The 20353-nt window shown below is 51.5% G+C and overlaps 1 protein-coding gene across 2 annotated transcripts in view; it reads left to right on the top strand.

Moving 5' to 3' along the window:
* The first annotated feature begins 226 nt into the window (after positions 1–226).
* Positions 227–20353, top strand: part of LOC110082570 (uncharacterized) — a 38848-nt gene continuing 18721 nt past the window's right edge. The window contains exon 1 of one of the 2 annotated variants that reach the window (XM_073002719.2): positions 227–487. In XM_073002719.2, the coding sequence (XP_072858820.2) occupies positions 403–487 (85 nt within the window). In that variant the 5' untranslated portion in view covers positions 227–402. Of the gene's footprint in view, positions 488–17694; positions 17838–20353 lie in introns of those variants that run through there. The other variant, XM_073002720.2, reaches the window with a different exon arrangement.

Raw genomic sequence — 20353 nt, 5'->3', positions numbered from 1 at the left:
CTGCTACTGCTGCTGACATCATCCGCGATGACAGCGCGCTTCGGCAGGCTGGTCGCAGCATCAGCATCAGCAGCATCAGGGGGAGGAGGGGGCGGCGCCGCCTGGTCCAGCCTCCCTGCCTCCCTCCCCCCCATCCACCTCTCTCTCTCTCCCCCCCCCAAAGTGGCGAGGCTGCCCTGCACGGCGCAGACTCCTGCCCTCGCCTCCTCCTCCTCCTCCTCCTCCTCCTCCTCTTCTTCCTCCTCCTCCGGAGCCGGGGCTGCAGGAGGACGAGAGGAGCCGCTGCGCTCAGCCCGAGGACTGCGCAGCCCCCGCCCCGGGCACCCGCACCCCTCCCCGGGGAAGGGCAGAGAAGACACCGCCTTCCTCTTCCTCCAGCCCCCCCCCCGCGGATGCCCCACCATGCCCGGCGATGCCCTCAAAGCCCCCGAGGCGTCGCCGCCGCCGCCGCCGAAGGACCCAGGCGTCCGGAGGGCACCTGAGGCAGGTGAGTGGCCGAGGAGGCGCCGGGGACCTTCCCTCCCCGTTGGCCCTGGAGGGGGCTCCCTGGCGGATCGGGCCCCCCAAAGGAGATGGGGTGGGGCGAAGGGGAAGGGGGAGGGGCGCCCGGGGAGGGGGGAGGAAGGGAGCAGTCCCCCCAAGCGGGGGGGGGGGGAGGTGGACGGCGGGAGGGGATGCCCGGAGGGTCCTCCGGGGGGGGGGAGAGACTGGGAGGCTCGGGAGGAAACACTTGTAAAGCCCCTCCCCCCAAATGACAGCCGCCCCCCCCCCGCCCGCGAAGGGGCTCTCCAAGGTTCCGCCGAAGTTGCTCCGGGGTAACGCCTTGCGGGATGGAGAAGGGGAGGGGGAGGGAGATGCCGCCCCGCCAAGGAGGGGCCCTTTCCTGCAGGGATCGGGCCTCGGGGGGGGGGGGTAGCTCAGAGAAGGGGCCGCTTGGCCTCGGGGGGGGGGCGGGACCGGACCGGAGCCGGTGCGCATCGGGGCGGCCCAAGGTCAGCCCGGAGGCCGGGAGAGACGCCACAGGGCCGCCCTCCTGGCTCCCCGGGTGTCGTCGTCCCCCGTCCCCCCCCCCGCCACGCTGCTCCGCTCATTGGGCATCACTGCCCGGCTGGGCCACGAGAGAGAGGCTCTGGGCACTCCAGAGCGGGTGACCTCCTTCCTGGGCAGCGACTCGCCCCCCCGCCGGGATCCCAGAGTGCCCCACAGAATGTGTCCCCCCCCCCCAAGTGGGCCTTTTCTGGAGAGGGGGTGTGTGTGGCTTCCCGGATTCTCTCCGCAGACAGAATTCCCCCCCCCTAAGATAAGGCTGCTGGCCTTAAGACTGCCCCAGTGGGGGGTTCCCTGCGGGACCCTTGCTGGAAGGGAAGGGGGTGTGACTCTCCAACCGCCCTGACGGGCCCCCCATGATGTTTAGGGGGAAGGCCACCTTTTATTTTAGGGGCCACTGGCTATTTTGCACCCCCCACATATCCAGCCAGCCAGCCAGCCGCTGAACACCCTCTCCTTTCTCCAAAATTGTGAAATGGGGGGGGGTTACACCTCTCAAAACCACACACCGAGATCGTAGTGTCCGTGTCGTTGTTCTTGTGCAGGCGTTGTGGCGTATCGGTGGTAAGAAATGGTGCTCTCGGTTTCTGGGTCCGGTTTGGCTTTTCCTTTACCCTGGGGGGGGGCCCCGGTTTGTTGCATGATCCTTATCGCCGTCTCTCCAAAAATCTCTGGCTTCCCCCAAACCGGAAGGGACCCTTCGGCCCAGCATCCTCCTTCCAAAGCTGTTTTGCCCCGGCGCCCGGCTCGGTTTAAATGCCAAGATGTTTTCATGGGTAAGAGTGAGTGACGGCTGGCTTGATCCCGCGCCACCCACCACCCCAGACATCCTCTGGGGTAATGGGCAGAAGCGGCCGGGAGTTCAGCCACACCCTCTCGAGGGGACGAGAGAGGAAAGAGCTGTCGGAAACATCCAAGAGGATGATGTCTTTCAAGAAGCATCCTCGTGGTGCTTGGGATTCCCGGTTTGATTCTGTGGGTGTACGATTAGCAGACAGAAGTAGTGGAGGGGGGGGGGGCTTTTGTGCTGCGTATGGATGAATCCAGCCCTGAAACCTCACCATAAGGCTGCAATGGTATCATTCTCAGTAAATCCATATAAATAAAGGGAGGCCATGAGAAAAAAAGAGGGAAAACAAACAAACAGACAAACCCCAAGGCATTTCACCATTTGATCCTATGCAACCTTACTCAGCAAAAAGCCCTCATTTTATTCAAACGGACCTGTTTCTAGAACAAGCTCTGTGCAGGATTGGAGTCTGATCGATAAAGAAGGTTCAATTGCAAGTCCAGCCTTGCTCAATTCTGTGGGGTTTCCTTCCAGGTAAATCTGCATAGGATTGCCCAGAGGTCGGGGAAAGATCCTTTTTGGGGACATAGGGTCATCAGTGGCTTTAAAGGAGCTGTCCTACAGAGGAGGACAAGAAGGGGCAGGGAGAACATTTAATCAGCGCTGTTCTACAGAGGAGGGGCAGGATCTTCTTCCTAATCATCCCACAGTGCAGGACATGCCACCATGGGCTCAAGCAACAGGAAGCCAGATTTCGGTTGAAGACCAGGAAAAACTTCCCGACTGTTAGAGTAGTATGACAAGGGAACCCATGAGCTCAAGGGGAGACAGTGAGCGCTCCAACGTTGGAGGCGTTCAAGAGACATTCAGACAACCACTGGGCGGATCTCCGTTGATTTGTATTCCTGCCTTGCGCAGGGGGTTGGACTGGATGGCCTCAGAGGCCCCTTCTGACTTCACCCTTCTAGGACTGTATGAAAGGGGAATGAAAGCAAAAAAATGGTTTGGATTAGGTGGATGTGGTCTTGAGAACAGACCGGGAAAGGGTGTGGCCTTTATGGGAAAAGGGACTATCCACGTGGCAGTCTGGCTGAAAGCTCCCGCTGTCCTGCTGGTAGGCGTCTGAGAAAGGTACCACGTGCCCTTGGTGAGAGTAAAAGGAACGCTGTGCTTTCACTCTGGGTTCTGGTCCTGCCTCAGTCGTGGTTCCAGTCTTCCAGCTTCAATATGTTTGGGGACAAACTGGCCTCCCTCACAAGACGGGGGTGAGCGCAAGCGATCGTGCAGGTTGCAAAGCACTTTGGGACGGACCAAGCAGGATCAGAATCGTGGGCATTAATCAGTGCAGGAACGAGATGCGGCGGACTCCTGACGAGGCCGGGCAGGCCAAGGGGAAAGGCAGGGGGACCCCGAGAAGAACCGCATGAACCCAGAAGCGATGCATCTCTTTGGGCAGAGATACCCTGCAGTTCCTCTCCGCCCCGTTACCCCCCCCAGCTCGGATGCTTAGGGAATGCAGGATGTCTCTTGGCCCACCCTCAAAACCCTGTCATCACAGCAGGCAAGTTGATGGCAGAATCAGGGAGGAGGCAGCGGGCATGTTCATGTGCGATTATTAAGCCTGGAGGAAAGAAAACGAGGTTCGTCAGGGTCACTGGCCCAGCTCATCCCAGCCAAATGGAACCTCCACCACCAGGAGCACGCTGCCTCTGGATGCAAAGTGCTGGGGATAAACAGCAGCACGAACCACAGCTTCCTGGTGGGCTTTCCAGAAGGATCTTTGCTCGCCCGCCTTGGAAACCTCATGCTGAGCGGGACTCAGAACTTGGGAACCTTTCCTTTGTGGGGGGCTGTGGTGGACCGGAGCCTCCATATCGGGTTGGACCAGAGGGGGTTAGGGACTGCCGGGAAGCGCAAAGGGATATTTGTGGGCCTGGAAAAACTAGTCTAGTGGCGGGAGGGAGGGAGAGCGGTAGCCGGCTAATCTAGAGATGGAATTGGAAACCTGTGAGATCGGAGGCTGATCCTCTTAGGGGGCTGGGAGGGGGGGGGAAGGAGAGACGGTCAGGACTGGCTTGCCAGTGATCCCGATCAGAGAAGCCCCTGAGTCAGCACATTTGGGTCAGGGGATTATCCTTCCAGCCCGAGGGGATCAGAAGGTGTCCTCCAGCATCTGTGGCTGTCTGTGCTCTCTGACGGCATCTCCCAGGGCTCCACCAGCCGCCTCGCTAGAAGAGCGTGGATTTGTGCATGGACTCTGACCTGGCCAACGTGACACATGCCTTGCGCGCCGGCCGGACGACTTGAACCCGCTCTGGGTGGGGCTTCCTTTGGAAAGCGTTTCAACCCTTTAGAGCAGTGGTCCCCAACCTTGGGCCTCCAGATGTTCTTGGACTTCAACTCCCAGAAATCCTGTCCAGCAGAAGTGGTGGCAAAGGTTTCTGGGAGTTGTAGAGGGTCCGAAACACAGCAGCCAGATTGCTGACGGGGGCTGGTTACAGGGATCACACCAACCCCCCAAACCCCTGTTACGGCAGCTTGGCTGGCGGCTGATTCATTTCCGGGAACTCTGCAACGTGCCGGTTCTCACCCCGAAAGCCCTCAATGGCTCGGGCCCAGGGTGCCTCGAGAAGCGTGTCTCCCACGATGAGCCTGCTCAAATGTTAGGATCTTCCGGAGAGGCCTTTCTCTCGGTCCCACCGCCTTCATAGGCACGTCTGGCGGGGACACGGGAGAGGAGGGTCTTCTCGGTGGCTGCTCCTTTAAGACTCTGGAACTCCCTCCCACTGGAGGCCCGTCCGGCCCCGTCTCATCTTGGGGTCTTCCTCTTTTCCTGCTGCCTTTCCACCTTTCCCAGCATTCTCGACTTCTTCAGAGCATCCTGCCTTCTGTGTGGCCAAAAGAGGACCGGTCCCTTTTCGACACTTTTCCCCTCCAGAGAGGGTTCTGGCTTGATTTGTTCTAGGACTCACTTGCTGGTCTTCCTGGCAGTCCAGGATGTACAGTACCAGCAAAGCCCTCCTTCAGCACCACATTTCAAACAAATCTATTCCCCCCCCCCTCCCGCCCCAGAGTCCTAGGTCAGTCATTTAACTATTAGACCACACTGCCTTGGCTCTCCCTTCTCACGTCTGTCTCTATTCCTCATGGTTTACTGAGTGCTCCTTCCTGTACTGCAGCCTCTTTGGCCGAACTCCTTCAGATACTCGATCCAATGATCCGCTTCTCTAGTTCTCATCCGAGCCGATAAAAGCTCCTTTAGACCTTTTGCACCACAAAGTTACTTGAGCGTCTCTCGTCTCTCATCATCTTCCTCTTGGCTCCATGCCCTGACTGCCTCTTCATCTGTCTTTCTCTCACCTTTCCTCCTAGTCAGTCCATCTCCTGTCTTCAACCCAAAGTGTGGAACCTTACTTTTTAAAAAGGAACTGGTTTCATGATCCATTGGCCGTCCATTACATGGTCCCAGGTTAGGAGCCGCTCAGAGAAACACGGAAAGGGGCTCTCCGGTTCCATCTATCAGCCGACTCTGATATTGCGCCTTGCCAATATTTACAAGAAGAAAAGATAGTAACTACAGTAGATGCACATCTTGCTACTTAGGATTGATAAAAAATGTGGCATAAAACTTGAAAATTTCCTCTAAAATTACCTCCACAATGCTTTTGAAGTAACTTTTGAGAATAACTAGAAAATTATGCTTATCACGCCAAAAAGTAATTTGGTAAGTACTTGTTTTGTGGTGTTGTTTGCAGTCAACTTATAGTAACACTAGCAGGGCTTTTAACATAAGTGAGATATTTAAGGAGTGTGGCTTTGCCAGTTCCACCAGCTTCCCCGCAGTGCGCGTTCATGACCGAAGTATGATTCGAACTCTGGTCTCCAGAGTCATATTCCATCCTTTTAACCGCAACACTGGGTGCCAGCTACTTATTACATTCCGTTTTACTGTGGGTTTGCAACTGCCCATTACTTTACCCGAAAGTAACTTGGGGAGGTCACTGTGTTACTTACCTTTCGTTATTTCCAAGCATCGTCTGTATCTCTACCCTATCTCGCAAAGCAAGTTCTGGCTCAAAGGCTTGTGTGGATTTTCAGTCCCAGGCAAACTGACAGTGTTTCTTTTCCTCACCAAAAATTAGCAGCTTTGTTCCCTGAGCAGCTGAAATGTTTGTGAACATCTGATGCCGGCTCAGCCAGTTGGCCTCAGTGTCTTTGCTGCCTTGTGGCCCAGACGATGTAAGTGATCTGCCGTGTGAAGCAGCCGTTTCAACTGAGACACACACACACACCCCCGCAGATGGAGATGTCAAGGCAGATCCAGAAACGGAAGGTCTGTCCGCGAGAGCAGTTCTCCTTGCGGTCCAGCTCTAGCTACCCAGGGACTGAGGAGAGATGAAACCGACCAGGATTTCGCTGCAAATCAGTGCCCAAAGAGAGCCTGCAGTTGGTTGGGAGCGGCTAACGGTCTGGGCATCGATGACAGCGGCGAAGCAAGTGTTACGATGCAAAGAATCGAGACCCAGGATTAACCAGAGGCCACATTCTGTGGCATCTCAGGGGAAGCGCTAGTATAATCAAAGTATCCGTGCAGATGAGATAGGACACGTAATAACAGGACAGGCCACGGAACAGTGGGCTCAAGTGACAGGAAGCCAGATTTTGACTGAATGTCAGGAGAAATGTCTCAACTGCTAGAGCAGTACGATAATGGAAACCTTGACCTCACGGGGAGATGGTGAGTGCTCCAACACTGGAGGCCTTCAAGAGAAAATTGGACCACCTTCTGTCAGACCTGCTCTGATTTGGATTCCTGCCTGGAGCAGGGGGGTGGACTGGATGGCCTTAGAGACCCCTTCCAACTCCAGGATTCTATGGCAGGTGTTTGGGGTATCTTTAATGACACATCACAGAATTTCGCAGCCAGGAATACTGGCAGTGGGATGCTAAGAGCATTTATCCAAAACCTAACCCTTTCCTTATTGTTGTTTAGTTGTTAAGTCGTGTCCGACTCTTCGTGACCCCATGGACCAGGGCACACCAGGCCCTCCTGTCTTCCACTGCCTCCCAGAGTTGGGTCAAATTCATGCTGGTGGCTTTGGTGACCCTGTCCAACCAACTCATCCTCTGTCGTCCCCTTCTCCTCTTGCCCTCACACTTTCCCAACATCAGCGTCTTTTCCAGGGAGTCTGCAGAACTATGAGTCCCAATCGAGCCCTATGGGTATATATTCTGATTCCTAAGGGCATTCTCATTGATTCTGGAAGCAGAAGGCTCAGCACGGAGGCTTTGAGCATCCCTGAAGCACTAGCGCTCTCCTCCATCGCTGCCTCTGGTCCTGACTTTTTTTTGGGTGTGTGTTTGTGTGTGTGTATGTGTGTGTGTGTGTGTTGGCTGCTCTTGGCTTGAGGGCCCGGCAGCTTTGCCTGAGAGCTTGGCCAAGAGAGACGAAATCTCTCCGCTCAGAGAGTGCTTTGCATTCATTATTCAGAAGCTGCTTCTTGGCACAGAAGGAGGAATGCAGGGAGAGAAGGAGAAGGGAGTAGCAGACACCTTGGCTGCTTCGGAGAACATGGGCGCCATTTTGTGCTGGCAAAAGGCCACCTGTGGTAGCCATCTTGGAGATTGCTCATGAACAGGGTGGCAGAACCACACCTTTGAACCCATCATGAGGGACCTGGCTGGCCACCCGCAGGAGGGGTCCGCGGACCCAACGGCAGCCACAGTGTCGGGGACCTCAGGTCCAGGCAATGGCCAGCTGTAGCTGGAGAGCTGGCCTGCCTTCAGAAGGGGGCATTCCCTAGGTTGGTAGATTCCCGGCAACTAGGTGGGGGGCGGCGGCGGCCAGCCAATGTTCTGAAAAGGACAAGGTCCATCCGGAGGGTCTCCAGGTGCACAGACTGCTTTCGGAGGGTATGAACGAGAATGGAACTCCCCGACCGTCGTCCATCTCAGCTTCTCTTTCGAGGACTCAGCTCCTGAGAGTCTGGTTCTTTTCGGCTTTTGCAGGAGAAAAGCGTCAGTGCAATGCTTAGCAAGGCTGTGTCGCTCACCCAAACCCACCCCACCCATCCCATTTTCCAAGGTTCAGGGCTTTTAGTTCTTGGGGAGAGAAAAACGTCTGTATGTGGGTTTCGTAGAAGTATCCAACAAGCATCAAGTAAGAGAAATCTACAAGAAGAGCTTGGTTTAGTGTAAAATGCATTGAAGCAGGCAGAAACTCACACACTCCGGTGTGCGTGTGTGTGTGTGCAAAGACTGAAAGCATGCTTTTTCTTTTTTGAGCTGTGGTTGCAAGGAGTAGGTAGGAAGCAAACGTGGCAGGAGAAAAAACATGTGGTGGTAATTCTTCCTCCTCCACAAGAGTAACGACAGTCATTTAGTCCCATAGGCCACAGACAGGGATTGCTTATGAGTTCACGGAAACGGTGCATTTCCTGAAGAGGGACTGGGAGGAAGATGGACAGCTGGCATCATGCACAAGATCCATCCGGAGCGCCCATGCTTTTCAAAGGCCGTGGTTTATGCCGTGCTGCATTTTGAAGTGTGGGAGCTGATCCTGACCCTCCCTAGAGGAGAGTGCAAAAATTCCGACAGTTGTATTGATCCACCTCAGCAAATCAGTTCTACCTCTGTTTGTTTTGACCAGAAACAGGTCTTTTGTAAAGCTAAGGAGTCCTCATTGCTCACGAAAGACCAGGTTCTCCATTAAATATTTTGCATTCCAGCTGGAAGGAAACACAGGAATACATAACTTTTGGGAAACTCCATCACCCCCTCCTGCGCTCTCCCATCTGCTGCATGATTTGCAGCTTAAATCAAAAAGAAAGAGATGTACGATCGCAGGGGATATCCCAGATCCAGCTTTCAAATAAATAAATAAATATTGGGTCTTTACTCCCAATATTTGTTCCCTACACCATCAATGTTGATGGTTGTACATTAAAAAAATCCGCTGAAAATAAGCCCTTAATGCGTTTTTTGGACCAAACATGAATATAAGACCCTGTGTTATTTTTGGGGAAACATGGTATTAGCCAAACAATTGCTCTCTCTGGCAAAACCCTGGCCTCAGCAGAATCCGCCTTTTACTGAAGTCCTTTGCTTCAACACTTCAAAGGCAAAAGCCTAACCGTTCTGTATCAGCCGCCAGACGGTTTACATTAGCTGCTCGCTCTTCCAATGGCTAGACTGGGTCTGTGAGCATCGGTTTGGAAGAGGTGTCTACACCCCTTTTCACTGGGTTTCCTCACCCCACCCCACCCCACCATTTATATGGTATATATAATCCTGGAGCTTAAATATTGTTTTCTGTGTGTCCGAGGGAGTGGATTGTCATTTGTAAAAGCTGATTTTGCAATAAATGGTTTAGGCTAGGAGTTGCCATAAAGGCACGGTGTTTTTGTTACGCATGCCTGCATCTCGGGCGTTCTTGCATCCGGGTCTGATGGTGTGACCCTCTGGCCCGTGATTTTGCAGGAAATCCCGCCAAGATTACCAGGGATCAGAGTGAGGTGCGTTCCGTGCCAAGTTTCTCTTAGCAGCTTAGAGGGGTGAGACGTTCTTTTCCATGGCTTTAGGGGTGGGCAAGAGATTTGGGGTGTGTGTGTCTGATGCCCTTTTCATGGCTCGACCCAGGAGCTGAGCCTTTCCTTCTTCCCGGCCAGAAATCCTCCCAGTGCCCATCGGTCTTGGCTGACCGTTCTCTGCCAGCAGGATGAGATGGGGAAAAAACACAATATGTTGGCCTTGGTAACTAATAAACAGTCACTGTGCAAATAGAGCATTTAAATCCGTCGTGTACACCAGAGGTAGGCAGCCCGGTGGCCTCCAGGCGTGTCAGTCTACAAGTCTCCTCATTCCCAACTATTAGGGCCAGTGCTAAAGGATTATGGGAGAGGTAGTCCAAAATAACATCATATTGTCTCCTCCTGCTATGCCAACCTAACTGAAAATAAGTGCCCTCATCCTGGTGGAATTTACACCCAACACCATCCTTGGCACATTTGCTCAGAAGTAAGGAGATGGAAGTGACTTCAAGGTGATATTGTGCCTGATGGGAGTTGTTGGGCTGACAGTCCTAACTCTGTGACCCTAAAGATTTTTTTAAAAAAAACCCAAATAATTTTTTAATGATTTGCAAAAAGAAGGAATTGTATTTTATGAAGGCCCTCTAATATTTCACTCCTTCCTCCTTAATTGTCTGCTTTGAGGTTTCATGAACCCGTTTAGTGTCAATCTGGATTTTCTTATCTCCATTCAAAGTAGAGATTTCTTTCATTTCTGCTCAGGCGGAAGACGCTGAAATATGCCGAGAGCGCACGCTTTGCTCTATATTTAATTATTTGGCCCTGGGAATAAGATCCAAAATCAATCTCTGGGCCACCTTCCTCCAAATTCCATAATCCTGAGTCCCAGGAATGGCCACCAAACGCCAAAAACAAAGACTTGATGCAATCACCTCCTTCTGCCGTTGGCATTTTGATTTGCACCTTGAAGGATGTTGACTGAACAGCTAAGGATCCCAGGCTGTTTCGGGACCTCATGCTGGCCAGAAAGAGACAGGTCTCCACCTTTGACTGTCACACAGCCACTCTGGCCTTTTAATTGCGATTGTAGACATTCCCTTTTTTTTTTTTTACTTTTATCTACCAGAATCCCCCAGCCACAAGGGCTGATGACCATCTTTGCTAGGAAGTCTGGGTTCAAAAAAACCCTGATTTTCCTAGGTTCTGAAGTTCAGCTGAAACCAGAGGAACAAGTTGGCCGTGACTTGGTCAAAATTCCACGGTTTTCCATAGAGCTAGCCTTAACTATTGCATTTCAAAAAAAGGAGTACGTTTTCCCAGGTGTGTGCTAGACCCCATTCTTTGCATGCAGAAGGTCGCCCTATTCTCAGCAAAGTCTGCCAGGAGTGCTGGGAGAGACGCTAGCTTGGAATTCTGCTAGGCTGTGTTGGCAGCAGGGAACTAAGATGGATCAACGGATTAACTCGGTCTAAGACAACTTCCTGTTGCCATTTTTGCAACCTTGCATGCTCCCTTTGGCAGGTTTGGTTGACAGGGACTTTTCTGGGCTGGGGTGACTGTCAATCTCCCCAGCACTAACCAATCATTCCTTCCCTGCCTCTGAATTCAAAGAAAGCCCCACCTCTCTGCTCAGTGTCTTTTTCCCTCTCTTGAGGCTGTTGAGGTCTGTTGCTGAAAGCAGACATGTTTGTCAGTTTGCTGTTTGATCTGTTAAGTTTTAAAGAATTAAATTTTTTACTGTTTCTCCGACTAATGCCTCAGAGTGTAAGTGCCAGTTAATTTTTTAATTTTTTTAAATTTCCAAAACAAATACAAATACATGAATACAAAATACTTACTAATATAATCTAAACCACGGGGCCCTTTGGAGCAATACTTTTAATATGTACCTCTTTTCTAAAATTGTATTGATTGTTGTTTAGAGGCTTTCCCCTTTCCTTTCACTAATACAAATTCAATAAATCTACCCCAAATAGCATAAAAAACTATATGCATTTATTTCCACTCTTTTCATCTTAAGTTCAGTAGTAAATTTATCATTTAATGCAATGTCCCATACTTCATTATACCAATCGTCTAATTTAATATCTTTTTTATCTTTCCAGAATCTAGCTATTAATATTCTAGCACTTGTCATAAGATAAGAAATCAATTCCTTTGAACAATAATCAAGTTTGATCTTATCAAAAATTGACAACAAAGCAATTTTAGAATTGAATTCGGTATCTTTTCCAGTTATGTCACATATTTCCTTAAAAAACAGTTTCCAAAATTTCTGAGTCCATTTACATTCCCACCACATATGATGATATGTGCCAATTTCTTCATCACATTTCTGACAGGCCTTAGAATAGTCTGCCAGTTAATGAGAAAAGGAGAGGACTGATCTCTGTGAATCCCCACATTTCTCCTGCACAGCTAGAACAATTTAACCAGAAATTTAAAACTGCATCTCTTCCTATCTTCCCGTAGGGTCTGTTCAGATGTGTCTTGTACCTGTTTAAAGACCAGGAGGGCACTGTGGCTAGAGGAGCAGATTAAACTCCTGAGTTCAAATCCTAAAACAGATGGAAAGGTCAGTGGGTGACTTACGGGGTTGGGTGGGGTTAAAATGGAATGAATGAAAGCCATCTAAGCCCGTTTGACCTCACTGAAAGGAAGGCCTGCTAGAACTAGAAAAATAAATTCCCGATAAATAAATAGACACGGTTAATCCCAACACTACGAAACCATTCTGAATTGCCTACACAAGCTGGGAAAAAAAATTGCAAGGCTCATTTCCCAGTGAAGACGGTTGCTGTGCCAGCTGAGTGCAGGCGCGCCAACAGACTGGCCTGTAAATTTCCAAAAATAAGTGTCGTATCCAGTGCACGGTGGAAGCCTCGGATCAGAAGAGAACTGCCACTGGAGGCATTACGTGGAATTAAGGAGGAGGCGTTTCACCCAGTGAACTTTTCATCCCGGCTCATCCTGCGATGATGAATGAAAACCGACTTTGGGATTGTCACGTGCCTAGACTCAGGGGGAGTGGGGGGGGTCGTTCAGCCTCCAGTGTAGCAGGTGCTTTGAACAGCAACCCCGTGTCTTCTTCAGCCTCCCCCCAAAAGACGGAAGCTTCCCCGAGCTTTGAAACAGCACACCCTATATGGCTGGACTGCCCGTGAAACACCAGAGCTTAGATCCCAAGTTACCTGTGAATAGTTACTTTGGTGGGGAGAGTAATGAAGGTGTAATGGAGTTACGTTTCAAAAGGAAAGTAGTGAGTAGGGCTGATGTTACTCTACTGGTGTGAGTGACTTGTGTAATTACCTTTGTTCCAACTTTCAAGAAGTGTTTAAGGAGTGCTGTCCTCTGAAGATGCCCATGGCCACAGAGACTGGCGAAACATTAGGAAGAACAACCTTCAGAACACGGCCAAAGAGGAGCCCGAAAAACCCACAACAACCATTAGATCCCGGCTGTGAAAGCCTTCGTGAATACATTATTCCTAGGAACACTCAGACATGCATCTTCCAAGCTTACGTGATTCTTTTAGCAATCTTAAGTATTTTTTTTCTAAAAGCCAAGAGGAAGTAACAGAGAAAGAATAATGAGGAGGTAAGAAGCTGTAGTTTTAATATTCTGACAAATAATGACAACAGGTTACCTTTCTAGCACAGAAACAACCAACAGGAGCAAATTACTTTTTAAAGATAGCTTGGCAGGTTCTGCTAAATATTTTATACATCAGGCTTCTGCATCAGGGGCGCCTTCCAGATGTGCTGTACTAGAGATAGTTAGGGGGTGCTTGGGACAAGAATCCATCACATTTGGGGTGCATCCTGGGGACCAAAAAATGGCTTCCTGTGGGAGGCGGGTAGCCAAGGTGTTGCGATTCTAGCTGAAGAGCCAGGGTGCAGAATTTGGGACCATCGGTAGCTGTCCTGTATGGGTCACCTGCTTTTGCCCTCTGAGATCCTGAGCATCTGTATGCTTCCCCCTTCTACGGATGCCTCTCGGGGCCCCAAAAAGATTGCAAATCCCTGTTGCACAAAACTGTGGGTCGTAAGTTAAAATATGCGACAGTAAATGTTTTGGCTTGGACTACAACTCCCAGAATCCCCCAGCCACCAGGGCAAAAGAGTCCCATCTCTGACGATGGGAAGTGGACCGAGGGCAAAAGGTCTTAGCTGGTGGCTCTGGCTTTAGTGCGCCAATATTGGCCAGAGACGCCATCCTCACGGTCTGGCCTCCAGTGAAACAGCCACGCGTGGCTGTTGCCGGAAGGGAGACTCCCCTAGCGTCATAAAGACAAACAAGTGTTATTAAGCATAAGGTTTCGTGGACTGTCGGATGCTTTGCCTGTCCAAAGAAGACAAACGGTGAGGAGAAAGCCAGAGAAGAATGGAAGAATATTTGGGGCTGTTTTCGAGCAATCCTGGACTGAAGGAGGTCGATAATAGGGACCCCGATTTCCTCACTTCACCACCTTCAGTGCTGGGCCTTCTGATGAAAGATGGTCACTGTAAAAGGACAAACCATAGCCTTGTTGGCCTCTTCCTTGAAGTGTGGTGTCCAGAACTGGACACAAAACGCTAGCTGACACCTAGAGGACCAGAGGTTTTGTCGTGTTCAAAGCTGAGATGGAGACTCCAGCCGGTGAGTGTTGATGTTCCCCAGAAAACGGCTCGAGGGATATTCGGAGAAGTAACCCTTTTCTGGATCTTGTCCTTTCTTGATAGCCCTTGAGGGATGCTCAAGAAGACGGTGCTGTGGCCAGCAGATCTACAGCCAAAGACAACGGTCAGATGCACACAAGAAGGGTCCAGATACCGCTCGGCCACCTCATGGTCTCTCTGAGTTAAGGCTCCAGTCTGAGGGGTCCTGTCTGGGAGACAAATCCTCTTTGCTTAAGTAGGGCTCCCTGTCCTGAGTCTCCATGCGCAGACGACTTATGCAGCATGGGTCTCCTGGACCCCAGGTATTCCAGATCCTTCAGTAACAAAAGCAACGGCACCTGAGCAAGGTGACTCACTCTCTGGGGTAAGGGGGCCAGATGCAATGGCCCCTGCCCCTTTAAAGGTCATATGTTGAAGGCAAGCATGGGGTGCCCCTTGTTACACCCGATGCAGCTGGAGAAATTTCCTCTTCTACACCAGTGTTAAAGATGCAGGAACCCTCCTTTCCTCTCTTTTTCAAGGGGCTTCCCGATCATCAGGGGATGAATTTAAATCTCCTCAATCATGGGCCAGGAATTTTAAAGCAGAGAGAGCAACTGTTTGGATTTCCGATTCCCCTTAAGGCAGCGTCTCTCAAAAAGCCTGTGACCTTGTTGACTTGCCAAGGACAGCCCAGAGGTGGAGGTCAGTTGGGCCTCTCTGGGGAGCGTCCCAGCCTTGGTGCCACAACCAAGAAGAAAGGCCTGGCATCGCTCTCTAACCCCCCCACGCCAACCACCTCTCCGAGGGCAGAAACGGCTCTGGGTGGAGCCGACAGACCCACAGGGACCTCAGGGGGAGCAAGAGGTCTCCCAGGAGAGGAAAAGGGCCTTCCGGAGGTCCTGTCGCATGTCTGCAACCAGGCGGAAGCAGAGAAAAGGCAGAAGTGGAGGAGAGGCTGTGCCAGCTTGGAGCACATCTGCATGCTGCCATGTCAGCGGTTGGACACCGCTTTATACGGCTCTGTCCTATGAAACGCTGGGAGTTTGTCGTTTGGAAGGTTTCTTACAATGGCCTGGCATAATTACTCGAGATAATTACTCGAGTTCTTTTGTGAAGCTGTTTATGTCCCTCGCCAGACTGCAGATCCCGGGGTTCTTAGCGGGGAACCAATGACTGCTAAAAATGCTTTCAGGCTATGATTGCTTTTGTATTATAGACCTATTGCAGGTTTGATCGGGCGTCAGGCTCGGAGCGGGATGCATTACTCGCTTGGCAGCTGGCCCCTCGACTCCCCCGTGTAAGCTCGCTGAAGAATTAGATAAGAAAGAGGGGGGGGGGTCAAAATGCAGTACAAAGTGAGACTGGAGGTATGCCAGGTCTTCGTGCAAGGACCCAGCACCCCTTTGCGAACAGAGATACCGTTGGAGAAGCCGTACGTAGCAGCATCTCTGCTGAGAAGTGTCTGAGGATACGTCCCATGAGAGATTTCAGCACGAGGCCTTGGCGGACGGAGCAGAGTGGCCAGATGGTGCTGGACTACAGCTCCCATCATCCTTTGGCCTCATTCGGCTGGCTAGAGGGAAGAGCAGTTGGAGCCCAACCTCGTTGTGGTGGACGGAGCTTCAGAAAGTTGCCTTGTGGGAGGGCTACCACTCCTCGGATCTTCCAGCCATCGTGGCCATCATCCACGAAAGTAACTTTTCCAAGGCCTGCCCTCCGAAGGGCTACAGGCTCCCAAGCTCTGGAGCAAACCGTGTGAGGGTTGGCAGGACTCACAGTCCGACCCTTGAGTCAGGAGGCTTCTGGGACAACTCGGGCATCGTCCTGGCTTGGCTTCGTAGTCCAAAAAACAAACTTTTTGCAGCTTGGTATCAGTGGCAATGTGCTCTACCTGTGGGGGTCGGGGGGGGCAAGTTAATCTCTTTCTTGGGAGATGCTGATGGGGGCGGAGAGGTCCAAAGGAAGGCCGGTGTGCAGTCCATGCCCCCTGTCCTGTTTTCGTCGGCATCCCCGCCCGGGCAGCCCTCCCTCCCTTTCTGTCCACTGGCTGAAGGTCCTGAGCCAACACCCGTTAGGGACCCATCAAGGTCCTCTCTTTGGCAGCGCAAGTGGCCCTTGCAAAAATGCCAGCTGCCGGCCGGGCAAAAGAAAACCCAGCAGCCCCGGCTAGCAAGCAAAACCTCGCTAAAGATCACACCGCGGAGGCCTCCCTCCAAGGTTGCGGTTCAATTCCACCCTGTCCGTTCCGAGTCTCCATTGCTTTGCTGGAGAATTAAATCCACGTCATCTTTTTCTTCCCCTTCCCCTTGAGAAGCTGAAAGGACAGCGGACTGTCCTCGACGCTGGGATGTTGGTTTCACAGAACGTGTCAAAATGTTTTGTTCTGGATACAAGTTCCAGGCAGGGCCCTACTGGCTGGGGATTCTGGGAACCGTAATCCTAGCTCTATGTGCAAATGTCAACATTTGTGCTCAGTAGTGATGATGGTTGAACATGACAAAAGGTCTATTCTTGGAAAAAAGCCTCGTGGAAGCTAAGAAGCCAAAGAAAGGAGGCTTTGTGATTTTTTAAAAAAATTCTAGATGGTGTCTGTGTTGCCCTAAAAAATCGTCCCAATGTTGTTGTTCTCATGTGCTTTCAGGCCATTTCTGACCTCTGGTAACCTCATGGGTGAGTGACCTCCAGAAGGTTGTGAGTTTCATCTCTTGCCGGTTCAAAGCCCTGGCTTCCTTAATGAGTCTGTCCATCTCATGCTTGTTCCTCCTCTTTTCCTACCGTCTTCCACTCTCACAGGATCACATCTGGTCTCCTCATGATGCGCTCAAAGTGGGGTAGCCTGTCCGTTTAGTCATTTATGGATGCAGGGGGGAAAGAGGGGCCGCTGGGAGTCACGCATGTCTCGCCTCTGAAACAACAAGAGCTGTGGCTTAAGTAATGCCCTTGTTTATCTGCAGAAGTGGATCGTCACCCACAGCAGCCCATGCCGGTGGGTCATCAAGGTGTTGCAAAACTCTTCTTCTGCTAGGCGGAAGCCAGACGGACATGGCTAATGCTTATGGAAATGGCAATTAAGAGGAGGACGTGCTGGATAAACCTGGAGGTGTGCAAGAAAACACTGTACTGTACACAGAGACATTATTTGGGAGGTGGGGGCCCTCTCTTTCACGAAAGCATGTTTTTTGGCTTCTGACAGAAGGAGCCATAAATGCCTCTACTGCAGGAGTGGGGAACCTCTGGCCCTTTGTGTGTTCGGACTCCGGTTCCCATCAGCCTCAGTCAGCTGGGTGATGGGATTGCGTCAATCAGACACCTAGAGAGCCTCTGGCAAAGGGGGGGCTCACCAGCACCGGCTCTGCAGAATGAGAGTGTTGTTGGCCTCGTTTCTTTCCCCTCAATGGGCCTCCTCGGTTTTTGGGAAAGGCAGCTGGGCGCAGAGGACGACCCTCTGCCTCCTCCTTACACCAGAGGAGGAAGCCCGCAGGAAAGCACGGGACATCCTTCCGAATAAACAACCGTAGGCACCATCGACCTTTGGAGGAAAGCAGGTCCCTCAAAGAGATCTCCCCAAGGAGGTGGGTCTCTCTTTAAGAGCTGGACCGGGCCAGCTTCAAGATTTGACACCCTCCTCTCCCTCAAACCCTTGCAAATCAGAGGCCGGAAGCTTTTTTTTCCCTGTCCTGGATAAAAGGAAGGGCCTTCAGGTGTTCGTGGTTTGGGTTTCTGAGAGTAGGTCAGGCGCTCTCTTTCTGGTTTGCTTCGGATTGTGCTCTTCGGGAACCCTCGCTTTCATGGGGGCTGTGCTGAATCGCCTGCAGCTCCGGGCAGAGAGAGGTAAAGGGGGGATCTTGCCGGCAGCTGGGGGGCTGGCTGGTGGCTGCCGTTATGTACGAGTTGTGGATGTCAAGTGTCCCGCTCGCCGGTGGCTCCTCGCCTGTCCGTAGGAACGAGGGAGAATGAGCGCTGACTTGCCTTGGGGTCGGAATGTACCTGTTCTGGGGGGGGGGGGCAGAGAGAGATGGCCCCACCTGAGGCATTCAGGCCCTCTGGATGTGATGGGTTGGGGGGGGGTGTCTCCTAAATTGTAGAATTGTCACCAAACCGTCCGGAGGGAAAAGCAGCCATGGGTTCTGTGGTACAAGTTTTTTTTTTCCTGGGCTTTAGTCCATGTTTTCAGGGGCTGCGGCCCATAAAAGCTAAGGCCAGCTGCAGCTTCTTGGTTTTAAAGAGGTCCTGAGTCTCGACCCATAGAAATAGGACTTTTCAGAATCTCCCAGCTGGCCGGAAGCTCCTGAAAAATCACCACCCCAAAAGGCGAGTTTTCCCAAGCTTTGGTTAGGAGAGCTTCTTGGTCCATCTAGGTCCGGGACATAAACGTACGCCGAAGCCACGACAGACATAACCTGGAACAAGTCCTTTGGACTGGTGGGGCTTTCTTTGAAATATGCACGCCTACGGAGAGGATGCGGCCATGCAGGTGTCCTTGGGACTCTCCTTGGGCTGTCCTTCCATGTATTTATTGGTTGCCTCTGTTTTTATCTTGTCTTCTCTGCAGTGAGTTCCGGGCAGTCTATGGGTCTTCTCTCTCTCCCACGTTACCCTCTTAGCAACCCTGTGAAGCAAGTCAGGCTGGGAGAGTTTTATTGGCCTCCGGTGACTCGCTGAACTCTATGGCAGTGTGGAGATTTGAACTTGGATCCCCCCCCAATCCAGCCCTCTAACCACTGTGCCACACTGCCTCAAAACACATCCACCCAGGCAAAGCCATGTCCTGCGTCTGCCGCTGCTTCCTTCCTCCAGGGTGGCCCGGGGTGGGGATAATGGGTGCTGTAGTCAAGGTACCCCAGAGTGGTCTAGATTGAGGAAGGCCATCTGTGCCCCTAAGTGGCTCCTTAGGAATTCTGAGGCAAGCTTTTGGGAAAGCTACTGATTAAAAGTAATTTATTCCTCTTATGCACTTGCAATGTTTTAGAAAGAACCTTTTTATTCTTCATTCTGCTGTTTCAGAAGTAACTCACAATATTCCTGGATAGTTTCCAGTTATTTTTAGTTATTTTGAGGGGAGGAACAAAAAACAATCCTCGGATTGATGCTTCTGGTTTAAAACCAGGAAAACGCCACTCGGAATGCCTGTGGAAATCTTTATGATTTTAAAAACCACTTTCAACAGTGACTAGGGAATGTTATTGCCTCCAGAGGATGACAGCCTTCTGAATTAATGACCTCTTTAAAAAAAAATAGCTCAGTGAATAAGGTCTCTGGCTGTGGAGCCAGAAGTTGGGAGTTTAATTCCCCCACTACGCCTCAGGGCAAAAGAACCAGCCTAGGTAGCCTTGGGCAAGCAGCACCAGAATACATGCAGAACCCTGAGAAGGGTCAGCGTAAGTCAGAATTGACTCAATGGCGCATGATTATCATTACTAAAGCATCCTACTGTTAACAATGCTGCTCAGCTCTTTCAAATTCAAAGCCGTGGTTTATGGGGTCAATCCATCCCACGGTTAAGCTTTCCTCTTCTCCTGCTGTCTTTCACTTTTCTCAGCATTGACTGTCTTTTGTAGTGAATGTTGTCCTTTTGTGGTACAAGTCCAGAAGTACAATGGACTTTGTTCCATTCTTTTAGCTTCTAGTGACACTTTGGGCTTGATTTGCTCTGCCCTCCGTTTATTTGTCTTTCTGCCCATTCTTCGTATTTGTCAGGATGTCTCCCCATGTCCCGTTTCAAATGAATCAAGTTGTTTTGGCTGCCAGCTTTTGTTGCTTTTTAAATGTAACTTGATTGTGCCCCTTTTTGGGGACAGGTTGGTGCCCAACTGCGGGGGGGGGGGGTCACCCAGGGGTTCTTGGACTGCAACTCCCAGAAGCCTTCACCACCAGCTGTGCTGGCTGCAGGTTTCTGGGAGCTGCGGACCAAAACCCCCCAGATGAGCCAAGGTTGGGCGCCACTGGTCTGGCTGAGGATCTGCCTCTCAAGGTGGTGGTAAAGGGTAAAGAGAGCGGGGAGGAGGGCCATGTACTTTGCCTCCAGCTCCTTGGAAAGGAGGTGGAATGTGGGTGAAGCAAATAATAACATGCAACCCGCCACTTCCAGGCTCTGCTTCTGGGGGGGGGGGGCAGTCGGACAGGAGCAGATGGCCATCCTGTACTGAATAAATCACCTTCTGCTTCTCTCTCTCTGCCTCCCCCAAACCCTGCCACATCTTCAGCTGTCACACTTCAACCCCCTTCATTCACTCTGTGGGTCGTTTCTTCTAAGCTCCTCTGCTACCTTGCTGCTTTCGGGGGGGGGGGGGGGCGTGCATCTGCTCGAGGTGCTAATCTCCCCAGTAATCCTAGTCTGACCTGGTCCA

The sequence above is a fragment of the Pogona vitticeps genome, chromosome 6, assembly GCF_051106095.1.
Source record: "Pogona vitticeps strain Pit_001003342236 chromosome 6, PviZW2.1, whole genome shotgun sequence".
NCBI classification, from domain to species: Eukaryota; Metazoa; Chordata; class Lepidosauria; order Squamata; family Agamidae; genus Pogona; species Pogona vitticeps.
Note: the sequence above shows the minus strand (reverse complement) of the source record. Positions and strands in the feature narration are given on the sequence as shown.